The sequence below is a fragment of the Megalobrama amblycephala genome, linkage group LG18 (genome assembly GCF_018812025.1).
Source record: "Megalobrama amblycephala isolate DHTTF-2021 linkage group LG18, ASM1881202v1, whole genome shotgun sequence".
NCBI classification, from domain to species: domain Eukaryota; kingdom Metazoa; phylum Chordata; class Actinopteri; order Cypriniformes; family Xenocyprididae; genus Megalobrama; species Megalobrama amblycephala.
This window is the reverse complement of record NC_063061.1, coordinates 32,545,322-32,559,488: the sequence shown is the minus strand read 5'-3', so window position 1 is coordinate 32,559,488 and position 14,167 is coordinate 32,545,322. Positions and strand designations below refer to the sequence as shown.

The 14,167-nt window shown below is 33.9% G+C and overlaps 1 protein-coding gene across 1 annotated transcript; it reads left to right on the top strand.

Annotated features, from left to right (window-relative positions):
• The first annotated feature begins 9,902 nt into the window (after positions 1-9,902).
• On the top strand, positions 9,903-13,422 carry LOC125253160 (gastrula zinc finger protein XlCGF52.1-like). The gene is made up of 3 exons (XM_048166979.1): positions 9,903-10,028; positions 10,412-10,531; positions 11,746-13,422. The coding sequence occupies exons 2-3, from the start codon at positions 10,474-10,476 to the stop codon at positions 12,723-12,725; spliced, it is 1,038 nt and encodes a 345-aa protein (XP_048022936.1). The 5' UTR covers positions 9,903-10,028; positions 10,412-10,473; the 3' UTR covers positions 12,726-13,422.
• The last annotated feature ends 745 nt before the right edge of the window (positions 13,423-14,167 follow it).

The window sequence follows — 14,167 nt, the reverse complement described above, 5'->3', positions numbered from 1 at the left end:
CTATCTGTAATAAGACAAATTAAGACACACAATTGCAGATAAAATACTCACTGTTGGGTTTTTGCTGCATGCTGTCTCTGCGAATATGCTTCAGTAGACTTTTCTCCAATGATTCTTTGGGTTTTGATTTTTTCTCTCCGCTGTCCATGACTGTAGGATCTGATACTCCACATATAATCCGTCACACATCACCTTCCCTCCACAAGTCCAGTACAATGATTATCAAGCGACTCACTTTAACAGCAAAATTTAAGTAACATATTTTAAACTCAGCTTTACAAAGTGCATAAAGACGTGTTTCGTTCACCTTCTGATGACTGTAAAAGTGAATCAATGAGGAGCAGAAATATCCACATTGGCTGTGTATTTGTGTGAGAATCCTGTAATAACACCCGATGAATGAAGAGAACCGGACACGTGGTCCTAGAGAATAGAACAAACACAGAGAGAGAGAAAATAAGACTTTTATAATCTTTGGCTTTGCTCCGCCTATTGACGCAAGCAGGCATTGAGAAAACATGACTCGAGGAATGAGGAAAACATACCTTCTTGACAGTAGAAAGAGAAGCTATTTTTAGCTACAACTTCTGTTCTTTCCATTATTGACTGCATCGATTGCCTTATGCCAACTGCAGGAATACAATAAGAAAATTTTATATTGTACAAATGTGAATATAAAATCCCCTTAAAGGCCATTGAAGTACCTTGGAACTTGCAGCATTATTCAATGTGTTGACGTAATTGAACAGCTCCTCCCCTTTTTTTAAATAGCCAATAGCGTTTTGTTTATATCACAGCTCGGCCAGAGCCTTTGAGCTTGGTAAAGCCTTAGTTTTCTTCTCTTTCTTCTGTGCTATCATTAGGGGCGTGAAAGGTAAGGTCGATGTTCCTACAATAAGAATTTATTAGTGCATCTAATAAATTATTTATTTAAGAACGTTGTGCAGGTTTACTGCAAAAATGGAGTCGTCAACTTCACATACTTTTGAAATTACAGCATTTATTTGATTCTGGTAAGCGCTCATCCTCACTGTTGTAAACATAATGCCGTTCTTCTTCCACAAGGGGTTTAGCGTAACGGTATTTGTTGGTATATTCCAGGCGGACCATTAAAGAAAGTGACTCACACTCTTCCGGACACCCCGTAGAATTCAACCAACCGGATGACGACTTTGAAAATTCTAAAGTGTTTCCAGTTAAGTGTGCCATGTGCATCAAACGTTCAGCCAACGGTCCGTGGGGCTGAAACTACATGACACTAATGCGAAACCAGACTTTATTTGGAAAGCATATTTATGCTGACTTAATTGTTCCCTATCCCCTATATATTGTACTATGTGCCATTTACCAAGTATAAAGTAGTAAAAGTGTGAACAAGTGACCCATTTCGGCTGCAGCTTTAATGTCTATTTATAATGTAGGGGGCTTGATCAATTGTAGAGAGCATTTGATTGGACAGGAAATCTGATGAGAAGCTGAAGTAGGGCTGGACGATTAATCGAAAAGTAATCGAACCCGAAAAATAGAACTTCTAACCAATGTAATTTTCCCATGTCGGTTATTTAATTTTTAAAAAAATTGTTAACACTTTACCCTTAAAAACATACTACTGCATGTGTAGCCAAGTGATTCCAGTCTCCGTGGCACATGAACACTCATTCAGACAGTAGCTGCACATCACGTGAAGATCGTGTGCACAGAGAGGAGGAATGCTGTCCTGTGATTTATCACTAAAGTAGCTTAGAAACTCAAGTTATAGCATATATTTTTCTACTTTTGAAGTAACTACTTACAACCCACAGACAGTTTTACAATAAACAGAGAGACGGTACGACTAATTCAGACACGCAAGTAAGAGACTGTAATTAATTACGAATTTTGGAATTGTTTTGAAGCACACTAGCTTAAATAATCACATATTCTAACATATTTACTAAAAGCCAAAAAAAAAAAATTCTGTTTTGATTTCATGACAACTTTAATATTTAAACATTGAACTTTATTAATATTACCATGACCTGCATAGGCCAAACAATCTGCAAAATGATTAACATGAAATACAGGAAAACCGACAATGTTATAAATGCAAAAACAAAATAAACACTAGACTAAAGTGTTCAAAAGATATTTTGTCAGTTTGATTAGACTTTTAATGTTATTGGCATTACTTGAACTTGAAATATTTGGAATTTCCTACTTCATTATTTTTTGACCGTGTGACATGTCATGCAAAGGTGAATGCAAGATGATTGACAGATGATGACGCAAAAGTGGTTAGACAGATCTTAGGTGTACTTCAGGAAATCAGAGTTATAAACAACTCCACCATTCAAGATTAGATTAGACTGATTTTACTGTGGAAAATACTTGTCAGCGAAGCACAGAATTGCAGTGACAAAGTTTAAGTGATCATAGCCTACTACTATTTTATGACATCCCACAAATGGAAGTCTTGGAATTGCTAATGTAGTCAGCAAAACATGTGACATCAAATCAGAATAACAGAAAAACCTTTTCATTAACTGTGATGCTTATACTGTAGACATGCTTGGTTGTAATTCAATAGACACAATCTGATCAAAGTTAAAATGCAACATCAGGCTGAGGGAATTCACCTTATGTGCAGCTGATTCTGGTTTTACAACATTACATACTTCTTCATTATGTGCGCAAATTCAACAGTTGAGAGAGTGAGATAAACAAGTATGAGCTCAAGCATAAACAGACCTAAATGTACACTGTGTTGAAGTGTTATTTCATTATTTTTTCAGTTTTAATTTTATTTTAAGTGTTCAAATGAACCAAAATCACCCACTTTTCCATTCACGGAAAATTTTGATATGATTTGCTCAGTCTTGCCATGAACCACACTGATTGAGCATCGATGGAATATGCAGTAAGACTGAAGAGAACAGATTGGCTCAAGCAACCAAGAAATGGATGCAACGTGCAACGGATCACAGAACTCATAGTTCGGATCATATTATGGGATATAAGTCATGGATCGGATCATTTTTCAGATCAGCAAAAAATTGTGAACAGACAATAAAAAATACAATAATTACAAGCATAGATAAACACAATAAAACAATGTTACAAATAACACTGCAGTGTTCACTGTATAAATTAAATGTAGATGAATCTTTGTTAAAGCTTTCCTTTGTTGTTTTATTAACATTAATGACTTAGACAGGTATTTATAGGTTGCTGTCACTTTAAGACCGAATGCACGGATCCAAGATCCACATCCAATTTCTTTCTCAACTGTTTACGTTCACTTAACCGACTGCCAAGACGAGTATTTTGACAATTTTGTGTGTATGTGTCCGTTCAGGTGCAATGAGACGTGAAAGATGAATCAATTCGGTGTTTCTAATTCTAAGTGTGCGCGCTTCGGATGTGATAACAGTGTGCGAGTACTGAACTGAGTTCTCATTCACCTCTTCTTGCGCTGGAATGGTTTAAAATCGCTTGAATGTGTAAACTGGCAAGCCAAAACGTGCGAATGATAAACTTTCATATGATGGCTAAATATTGCAATTAATCTGTGAACTTTGGGGTCTGGTCCATACGGATCATGGATCATCTACGATCCGTTCCACTCCTACTTGACACCAGTTATGTTTGCAGTTAGTGGAAGATGATTCAGCTTTGACTTTTTGGTGAGTCTCACACAGTTTTTACTTCTCAGAGCTGATTTATTTTGGGAGTCAGTTTCTGGACAGACACAAACTTTAAAAGCTACAGTCTGTGAACATTTGCAACATTTCTGCCCCCAAGAAATGCGGTTCATATGACACAAAATAATGGGTAAGTTGTCACAATGGGATGATGATACAGTCCTGTACATATATATTGATACACTAATTATTTATTCTTGCAATGACAATCCAACATTAAGCTTTTTTAGTTGGAAAAAAGCAGTTTTGAAATGCTGATTTTCATCCTAATATTCAGTTTTGACTTTTCTTCTCTGTAATCCATTTCTCTCTGTCTTTACTCACATTTTTCTGAAGTATTTTTCCGTTCAGTTACAGTTCTGTTCATAAATTGTGGCTGTTCTACTGCAGTAATGGCATTGTACACATACAAGCTAAAAACTTATATGATTTAATGTGGAAATATGCATAAAAGCCGTTATTTTTACCATCCAGTAATTTCATCACAACATTTGTCCCAGTTTTTCCCTTCTGTGATTATTTTGTCTCCCTTCTCATGTTGTGCATCAGTTTTAATGTCATGCAACAATTGTCTGAACTTGACTCGATCTGTCATCTGTGCACTGTAAAAAATGACCGTGATTTTAACAGTAAAAGACTGTAAAAATGCTGCGGTGAAAAACTGTCAATTGGTTTACAGAAAGTTTCCGTACTATATACGGTGAATAACTGTAATAGATCTAACGGTACATTTAATGTAATTTTACAGTAAAATACAGTTTTTGGAAGTGAAAAATAACAATTCATTGTAAAATTTACATTGAAAAAACGTAAATTGACATTCCCACAATTCCCTGCGTGACACTTCACATTTGATATATTTTCGTTGAAATAACTCTGTTTCTTCTTAGTTTTTCTCATTTTTTTCTAATTAGTTATGTACATTAGGGTTTTATGTTACACCTAATGTTGTTAAATTAATGTTTATTGCATTTTTAAAATGTCATGTGTGTTACCATGATGGTGTTTAGTGTGTGTGTGAATGACACTGTGTGCACCTTCTATATGTTAGTGTTGTCCTCCTCAGCTTGTGGAAAATCTGCTTGTGATGAACTTTGATTCATCGTGTGACTCTTATCACCACTGTGTTTGGTGACTGTCAGTGTATTATAACGGTACAAAACAGATATTAGTACTTCATTAGGTTGGTAAATTAACATTATATCAGTTAATGAAATACGTTATTTTACCTTAAATTTAACAGATTTTTTTTTACGTTGCTACTGAAATTTTTACGGTAAAGTTCTGGCAACCACAGCTGCCGTTTTTTTACTGTAAATTTTACTGGGATTTTTTTACAGTGTGCATAACCCACTTCTGTTGAATTGTTGATAATGGTTGAGACAAAAAAAGAAAAAGGATGCATTGAGATTTCTGAGATCTTTTAATCATTGTCCTCCATAACACTACTCTGTTCACTCACATTTACATTTATGCATTTGCCAGACATTGTTATTCAAAGTGACTTACATTGCTTTTAAGCTGTGATGTACATTTTTATAATTTCATGTATTTGCTGGAATCAAGCTTTGGCCTTAGTAATGAGATACAGGAAATGTATTCATTCATAAAAATTTTATTTAGCCAGTAAAGTCTTATCAAGAAATAAGGTTCTTTTGTTTAGCAAATAATTAATGAGCAATTCAAGTTTTAATTTGTAGTTCATATTGTTTATTTTACTATTAGAAGAAGTAAAGACATGCAGTAGATCAATATAGTGGTAAATAGACCTCAATGTTTAACACACCTTAAAAACCTAAACAAAAATATAATTCAATAAAAAGATGAACCGGAATATTTGTTTCTGTAGTCTCAATTGAGGCAGGTGATGTTACACCTAGTGAGTTTCTCCATGTCAAACTCTGGATATTGTTTTTACTGGATTGTGGCTGTTAAAATGCAGATTTTCAGATTCAGGGTTCTCTCAACTATTGTCTTAAAAATTCTCTTAAGTAAGGGTACTTTGTTTAATCAATTAAAATTTTGCATTTTAATATTTATACGCTAAATGCAAAATGCCTTGTTCCGCCAGTAAATTCATCTAGGCAATTACAGATTTCTCAGCATATCTGCAATTAGTAACACAATAAATTGGCCTATCATATTGGACCCATATTAAAAAGCTTAAAATCAAAGCAAAATTCTAAAATTCATTTTTACCTTATTTTTATTTCACCACATCAATGATAAAAGAGGCCATTAGGACTAAAACCAATTTAGCAACTCTTAAGCAGTAGATGTGAACTGTAATACAGGCATTTTACATATTTTATTTGTCATTTCTCTCCTGCGTAGAATAAATTATTAGTACACCAGTTTCCAGGAGCCACAGTGCAAAAAGGGTTCATCATCTCAAGTGAATTTTAAGATCTGAATTCAATGCATTTGAATTTGGTGTGTTAAGTTTAAAAGTACATATTTAATTTCAAATAAGCATATACATATTGTAATTCAAGTTAAATATCATTCCTTACTAAAGGCCTGTGAGTGAGTCATCTAGTGGTTAAAGATGGTAACAGTTTGATGTACTTGTTGTCTTTAGTAATTTACTTATTTCATTACAGTAACACTAGTAAATTGTGAATTAGTTTGACAACTCACCCTAAGCACATGTATTTATCAGTGATTGCTTTATATTCTATAAACTGCTATATTTGTGACAAGTGAGGTTACGCAGCCACGTCTCTTTGCTAAATTAAATATTTATTGAGCACTGCAAAAAACATGGGCATTTCGACATTTAAGAATAAATTTGGGACTGAGAACACTTTCAGGTATAAACACACAGTATAATGTAGTAAATACACTTTGACACTTACATGACCTTCACAAAGTGTTCAACAGAATCCAAATAATACAGACATTTAATCCCTGCTGATCATGTGCTCCATGCAACTCAAAAATAGAGATTATTGTGCACTTGAACGAGACACTTGACACCAGTCGGGAGGTTCTTTAAATAAAAATACCTTCTAAACGGAAGTAAAGTAATGACACGTTTAAAGAAAAATCATCTGTCAGAATAAAGTGCATGAAGTCACAGAACTTGTAAAACTACAGTTTGTGCAGCTGCTGCCATGAACTACCAGTTCACATAGGAAGAAAATTTGATCTCAGTGTTTCTTCTTTAACATTGTATACCTGTGTTTGTGTACACAGTATTAAATCAAAAATCAGTTTATGTACACAGTACAGTTACAGTTATAGTGATGAACACTTACAAACGGAGCATTTTCAGTGGAAAATATTAGTGTTTTGTATTCCAGTCTAACTCTGAATCATCGACTGAAAGTGATGTGAAGAACATTCTGCCGGTTAGATGAGAAAAACTCCAGCTTTCTGAAGAGAAAAACACAATATTAGAAATCAAAACACGTGCAGATTTATTTTATGATTATAAGCTGCGAATCTCTGACCTCATCTCTGAATTTTTCTTCACCAGAGTGACACTCTGCAGGTCCATCTGGATCAAGAGAGACTGAAATCAAACAAACAGACATACAGGCTAAGATTCGAGTGAGTCACATGATCATATTCCACTCTGAAATCAAAACATGAATGTCACAACGCAAGAACTTCTTAAAATTACGTCTTCATCTTATCAATCTGTGTTGCTCTTTAGACTCACAGTCTAAAGCAATGGTGAAAACCTATTGAAAAGTAACTATTTGATTTAATATGTGATATAATATTCTGATTTATTATTGCAGGATTTCACTTTTATTCAATTCCATGCATTTCATTTTACTCAATAAAATGTTAAATATTTATTTTTATCTGCATGTGCAAATCTTATTACAGTAAATGCACATCATATATATATATAGGTGTTATATTTATAGATATTAGTGTTTAAATCTATAATTCCTCCCAAACTTTCTTACACTTTGGTCGATATTTGTCCATACTGTTTTTCTGCTCCAGATTTAGATGTTTTCTGAATCCGCAGGCATTTTCTTTTCCTCTTTTAATTGTTTTGTCCTTCTGTTCAGGTTTGGCTTCATCTGTCTTTTCTTTTCCTTCAGCTGCGTTTTGTTCTCTCACCGACATCTCTTTTAGTTTTCTTGTCATATTACTGGCATGAAGTCTTGTTCTTGTTACTCTGAGGTTTCAGTGAACACCTGCAGAACACACAAACATATATAACCATATCACTTTTAGAGAGAAATCATATAGTTCTGTCTGGACAAATTTTAAAGAGTAATCAGTTATATAAAGAAATACAGTGCAGGTTTTAGACCACACTGAAAATGTGGAAAATATAGTGGATTTTGAATAACAAAGAAATTCTTCACTATTTATAGGTCAGATATAATTAATCAAATGTTGACAAATTAGTGATTATTGATTATGCAAACACCTAAAAAAAAGGTTGGATGATCTTTGAAGCATTTTCAAATCAAAGCAAAGGAGCGACTCATTAAAAACATTCTCTAGTGAATAAATATATTTCTGCTTTAACTCAAATTCTGCAATATAGTTTGTGATTTAAATCAGAGCTATGCATAATCATAATCTGAATGCAATCTAGAAATGCAAAGCAATCAGTGTTTGACCATATGATCTCACCTAGATCCAGATCTGGAAATATTTATTCCTATTTTAATTCCTACTTCAGATATTTTTTGTTTCATTTAAATCCTCATAGATGACAGCTACTAAAACATCAGACTTTGTAATCACAGCGGAGAACAGCAGAATTGACTAGGAAATAACTGAGTACATATATCAAAGAGCTTCTGTGACGCATGAAGAAGTGGAGAAAGTGCCTGAACTGGTTTAGCCTCTTTTCTTTCTTTTAAATCGACCTTGTTTTTGTTATGCTTAACATCAGCAGTCGATTTCATTACAGGGTTTGGCCACAGCAAGAATAACATTGCCCAATGTGACCACTGATGACGACACTCGTTTGATCAGCAAATAAATACGTGTTTTCAAAGTATTTGCATTAAATCTATTGCATTACAGGAACATTTATTTTCCTACTGCATGTGTATTAATTAATAGTAACTGAAGTAGCTCAGGTGAAAAAAGTACACTACTATAATGTACTTAAAGTGCTCTATTTCCGAGTACTAATTTTATACTTAATATACTAAAAATTCTTTAGTACTTCTTAAGATAATCTTCAGAACATCTAAATGTACTCAACTGTGCTATTTTGAGACACCATGAAATATGAACTAAAATGTGCTTTTAATATACCATCTCTGTATTTAAAAATATATTTAGTTACCACTTGTAGTACACTATGGGTTCAAATATACTATAAGTGATATCTAAATAATTTTTTTAATACAGAGATAGTATATTAAAAGCACATTTTAGTTTATATTTCATGATGTCTCAAAATAGCACAGTTGAGTACACTTAGATGTTCTTAAGATGATCTTAAGAAGTACTAAAGAAGAATTTTTATTATATTAAGTACAAAATTAGTGCATGAAAGTAAGTAGCCTATATTCTAGAAATGTACTTTTTTCACCTGGGAGTGGTTGAATAGATCAAGTAAACAATGGGTGAATTTGATCCTTTTTTATCACATTCCTTAACTCTAGGCATAACAATTTTATGATAAATTTCAGCTTGCTCAGATCAGTTTGTTTCTGGTTCTCAACAGCCGAGCTTGTTTTCAAATCATCAGCATACTCTTTGATGGATATTTTAAGTCTAAATATAGGCCTATACAAACATCTCTTCTAAAATTTCTAAAATAATATTGTAATTATTGCATATATTATCCCAAATCAAACACATTTTGTGAGATAAATTGTGTTTGTATAATATTAGCCAATCGGTAACACTTTACAATAAGGTTCATTTGTTAACAGTCAACTACATTAGTTATGAACTAATAATGAACTGCACTTAGGCCTATACAGCATTTATTAATATTTGTTAATGTTAATTTCAACATTTACTAATACATTATTAAAAATCTGGTTAACTAACTGTGAACTAACATGAACAAACAATGAACAACTGTATTTTTATTAACTAACATTGACAAAGATTAGTAAATAGAGTAACAGATGTATTGCTTAGCCTTAGTTCATGTTAGTTAATACATTAACTAATGTTTAACGAATGAACCTTATTGTAAAGTGTTACTCAAATGGTAAAAATAACATTTAATCTATGAAGGTTAGATAGGATAATATCGCGTTAGTTTCCGCCAGTAGAGGGCGCTCGTGCAACATAAGAAATGACACACATCCGAGTCTAGGAGAAGAAGAGAAGTGAGCGAGGGAAGGGAACATAAACATGAGAGTTAGAACGCAGCCCTAAATCTACGGTGTTTTTCAGACTGTGAGTAGGCTACATTAATTTTATTGTTTATTTGGAGATATCAGTCAGAAATTAGTCGAAATTAACCGGCTGATGTTGTACATGCGCTAGTGAAACGTAAACTCGTTACTGACTGGGTTTTCTTCTGTGAAGACTATGAGTTGTGTTTTCATGAGCTAGCAGTAAAAGTTAGTAAAAACTCAAATCATGAAATTGTTCTATAATTCTAAACTACTGTATGAAGCAAAATATTTGCACCTGAATAATCCAGAGTGATTGTAAGTGTGATGGTCATCTGCTAAATGAGCAACAGCGACCACAATTCACACTTTCAGTCAGTGAACCCGCTACCACAGCCGTTCATGAGAGTTTAAATGCTGGGGAATATTCCCATCTTCCCACAGGAGAAGTAGAAGCAAGCAGGAGGAATTACTACAGGAGAATCTACTGACATACTATCGTAAAGATGGAGATTAAAGAAGAACCCTGCGGAATAAAAGAAGAAGATACCGAGGAACAAATAGGTTGGTGTTTTCTAGGGGTGTAACGATTCTCGGAAAAAAGCACATTATATAATATGGCTTGTTGAAAATAATGCGTAAAACAGACAGAGTAATAATTAATGTTTCTATGTTTCTGTCAATTGCTCATTCTGGCCTCCCAATACATTACAACAGCAAAGATAAAAAAATAAAAAACATGGACCAAACAGTTACTCTTTGTAAACTGTATTCAATGCAAGCGCAGCATGCTCTAATATTACCAGTCACCCAGGTGTTGATAGCGCTCGAGCGCAGATGAGACCCGAACACCACATGGTTCTATCTGTGTTTAAACTAAACTCATTTTAAGCCTTGCTGCTTTAATCATTCAAGCACAAAGACGCAAATGAGAACTTGCGCGCTGTGAAAAGATTTGTGCGCAAACTAACCTGAAGCGTGCACACGGAAAGCCGCATCTCAGACAGTTCTTTTAAAAGTCTTGCGCTTGAACGGACAAATTTCACTAAACTTAGTGATTGCTATCAGGACGTGAAAAGACTTTCAACCAGCATAACAAAAAATGTTTCTGGACCAAATTACCTACCCTGCCTTTAAGTGAATGTAAACAGTCGAGAAAGACAGTGCGTGTGCTGTATCAGTGTATTGGATCAGTGCATTATGTCTTAAAGTGACAGCAGCCTAATGCTGTCCATGTTAATCAAACAACAAACAACAAGGAAATCACTCGCTGCTCTTGATTTCATAGCTTTTGTAACTTTAAAAAGGATTCATCTTTATTTAATTCATAGAGTGAAGATGATATGCAGTGTTATTTTACATTTGATGACTTAATTCAATTTCTGTACCTGAAAACTACTGTTAGATACCTAAATAATCTAAAAAGCACTGTTTTGTTTTATTTGTAAATTTTCTCTATTATATTTATTTGTGCTGTTGCTTGTAGTTTGATTATTTATTCTTATTTTTATTTGGCAGTAGTCCTTTAACATAGCACATACCGAACCGAACCATACCGAAACTGTGATACAAACCGAACTTTGAGTAATTTGAAGTGTTACACCCCTAGTATTTTCCTTCATTTTTTTAATGACTACTGATGAACATTAAGATGAAAACTGATACTAGATACAAGTTTTAAACTAGATTTATGCTAAATTGTGATTGAACCATTTTTTTTGGTTTTTTTATTTGTCCTCCTTTCTTGAATTTTATTGAGTTTAATATGTTGATTCTAGACCTGATGGAAGTGAATGAAGACAAACAGCAAAAACCTCATCATTTAAAAAATGAAGATGAAAGTGAAGTCATTTCTCAGACTGAAAAGAATTTTACACACAAACGAGCTGGAAAAACTGGATCTTTCACCTGCTCTGAGTGTGGTATGTGTTTAACACATAAAACAAACCTTAAGAGACACATGAGAATTCACACTCGACAAAAACTGTTCACATGTTCTAAGTGTGGGAAGAGTTTCATTCAGAAAGGAAGCTTAAATGATCACATGAGATCTCACACTGGAGAAAAACCGTTCACATGCACTCAGTGTGGAAAAAGTTTCACTCAGAAAGGAAGCTTAAATGTGCACATGAGGATTCACACTGGAGAAAAACCGTTCACATGCACTCAGTGTGGAAAGAGTTTCAAATGCAACAGCCATCTCAAAGATCATCTTCTCTTTCACTCTGGAGTGAGATTATTCAGCTGTGATCAGTGTGATAAAACATTTGTTGCACAATCATACTTGAGAAAACACCTTATAGTTCATACTGATGTGAAGCCTCACTTTTGTTCTTTTTGTGGAAAAAGCTTTTCACTATTGAGGTATTTAAAAGATCATGAAAGTATTCATACTGGTGTGAGACCTTATGTGTGCTCTGACTGTGGGAAGACCTATTTTTCATCCAGCCACTTAAAAACACACCAGAGAATTCATACCGGAGAGAAACCTTACAAGTGCTCACACTGTGGAAAGAGTTTTGCTCGGCCAGGACACCTGAAAGATCATAAGAGAGTTCATACTGGAGAGAAACCGTACAAGTGCTCGCAGTGTGGAAAGGGTTTTGCTCGGTCAGGACACCTGAAAGATCATGAGAGAGTTCATACTGGAGAGAAGCCGCACCAGTGCTCTTCATGTGGGAAGAGTTTCACCCAATCATCTAGTCTACAGTCTCATAAGAAAAAGCATTGCCTGAAGTTGCCTGAAGGTCATGCGTGACGTAAGCGGAAGTGCTGACTAAGTGTTTACAAAGCGAAGACTAACGCTGCGTCCAAAATTGTGTTCTGAGTAGGTTCTACATTTGATTTGAACTTACTTAACGACCGTTAAAAAAGTATATTCTATATAGTATGAATGGGGGTAGTATGAATGCAATCTGGACATACTACATCCGCCATGTTATCATCATCAGGACCTACCGGCGTCAGTTGCGTCGCTTCACCTCCATTCATAAATCCTCTATTGTGGCCTCATGGGATAGTAAAGTGTCAGTTGAATGTGCACTTCAGAATCTCGCCAGAAGTAGAAGGTCATCTGTGGACCTTTCACCTACAGTTTTTTGAATTCTATGAATTTGGACATACTACTCTGTTGGCGTACTGTTTTTCACGTACCAAATATTAGTGAAGTATTCGATTTTTGACACAGTGTAAGTCAAATGCCCTATATATATATATATATATATATATATATATATATATATATATATATATATATATATATATATATATATATATATATATATATATGTATGGGTTGGCATGAGTGGGAGTAAACAATGAGAGAATTTTAATTTTTCCCTTTAAAGATCAAGATGTGATGCAGAAATATTCCTGACAGAATACTACAACTGTATTGCTGTGTGCTGAGTTAATGATGAGTGACAGAAATAAAACATGCAAAATTGACTTTTAAATGCACTTTTTGTTTTTCTATTCACCACCCTTGTCTGCAACAATAACTAATCTTTGTTTAATTGGGGCTTTTTAGGTGTTTCAGCAAATATTGGTATGTAATTAATTATGATTAATTGCATTAATTAATGAGCAAATCATGGGATTATTTAGATTAAAGAAAAATTCATTGACAGCCTCATTGTTACTCAATATATAATTATAATACCATTTATCCAACATCACTAAACAATTATTTACAGTTAAATTAAACAGTTTTCATTTAAAAACTTTTTGAGTTTAATAAAATCAAAGCAACCATGGCCACCCAATATTAATTGTATTTAAATTCTCATCACTGATTTTATTTTCACTTAGTCTTGTGCATTCAGCCAATATAATACATAACCAGCAAACAACTATATAAAATAGACAGAAATATGTAATAAAAAAAAAAACTGGCTTCAAAAAAAATTTTTGAAGACAAAAATTTTCCTTTGAATGTTATAACTGAAGCTGAAATGTCTTGTTCTAACACGTTTGAGCTTCTGTGTAAAAAACTAATATGCATAAGATGGAAAAAAATAAAGTGCAAACATGTAATGAATACTTTTTAAGTTGTAATTAAATTGTATGGAGTAAATGTATTGTTTTTTCTTTAGAAATGTAATCAAGTAAATGTACGGGTATAGAGTATGGGGAATGGGTATTGAGGTCTGGTGGTGTGGGAGGAACTAGCAGATGCTTAAGAGAGACATGCACAGAACA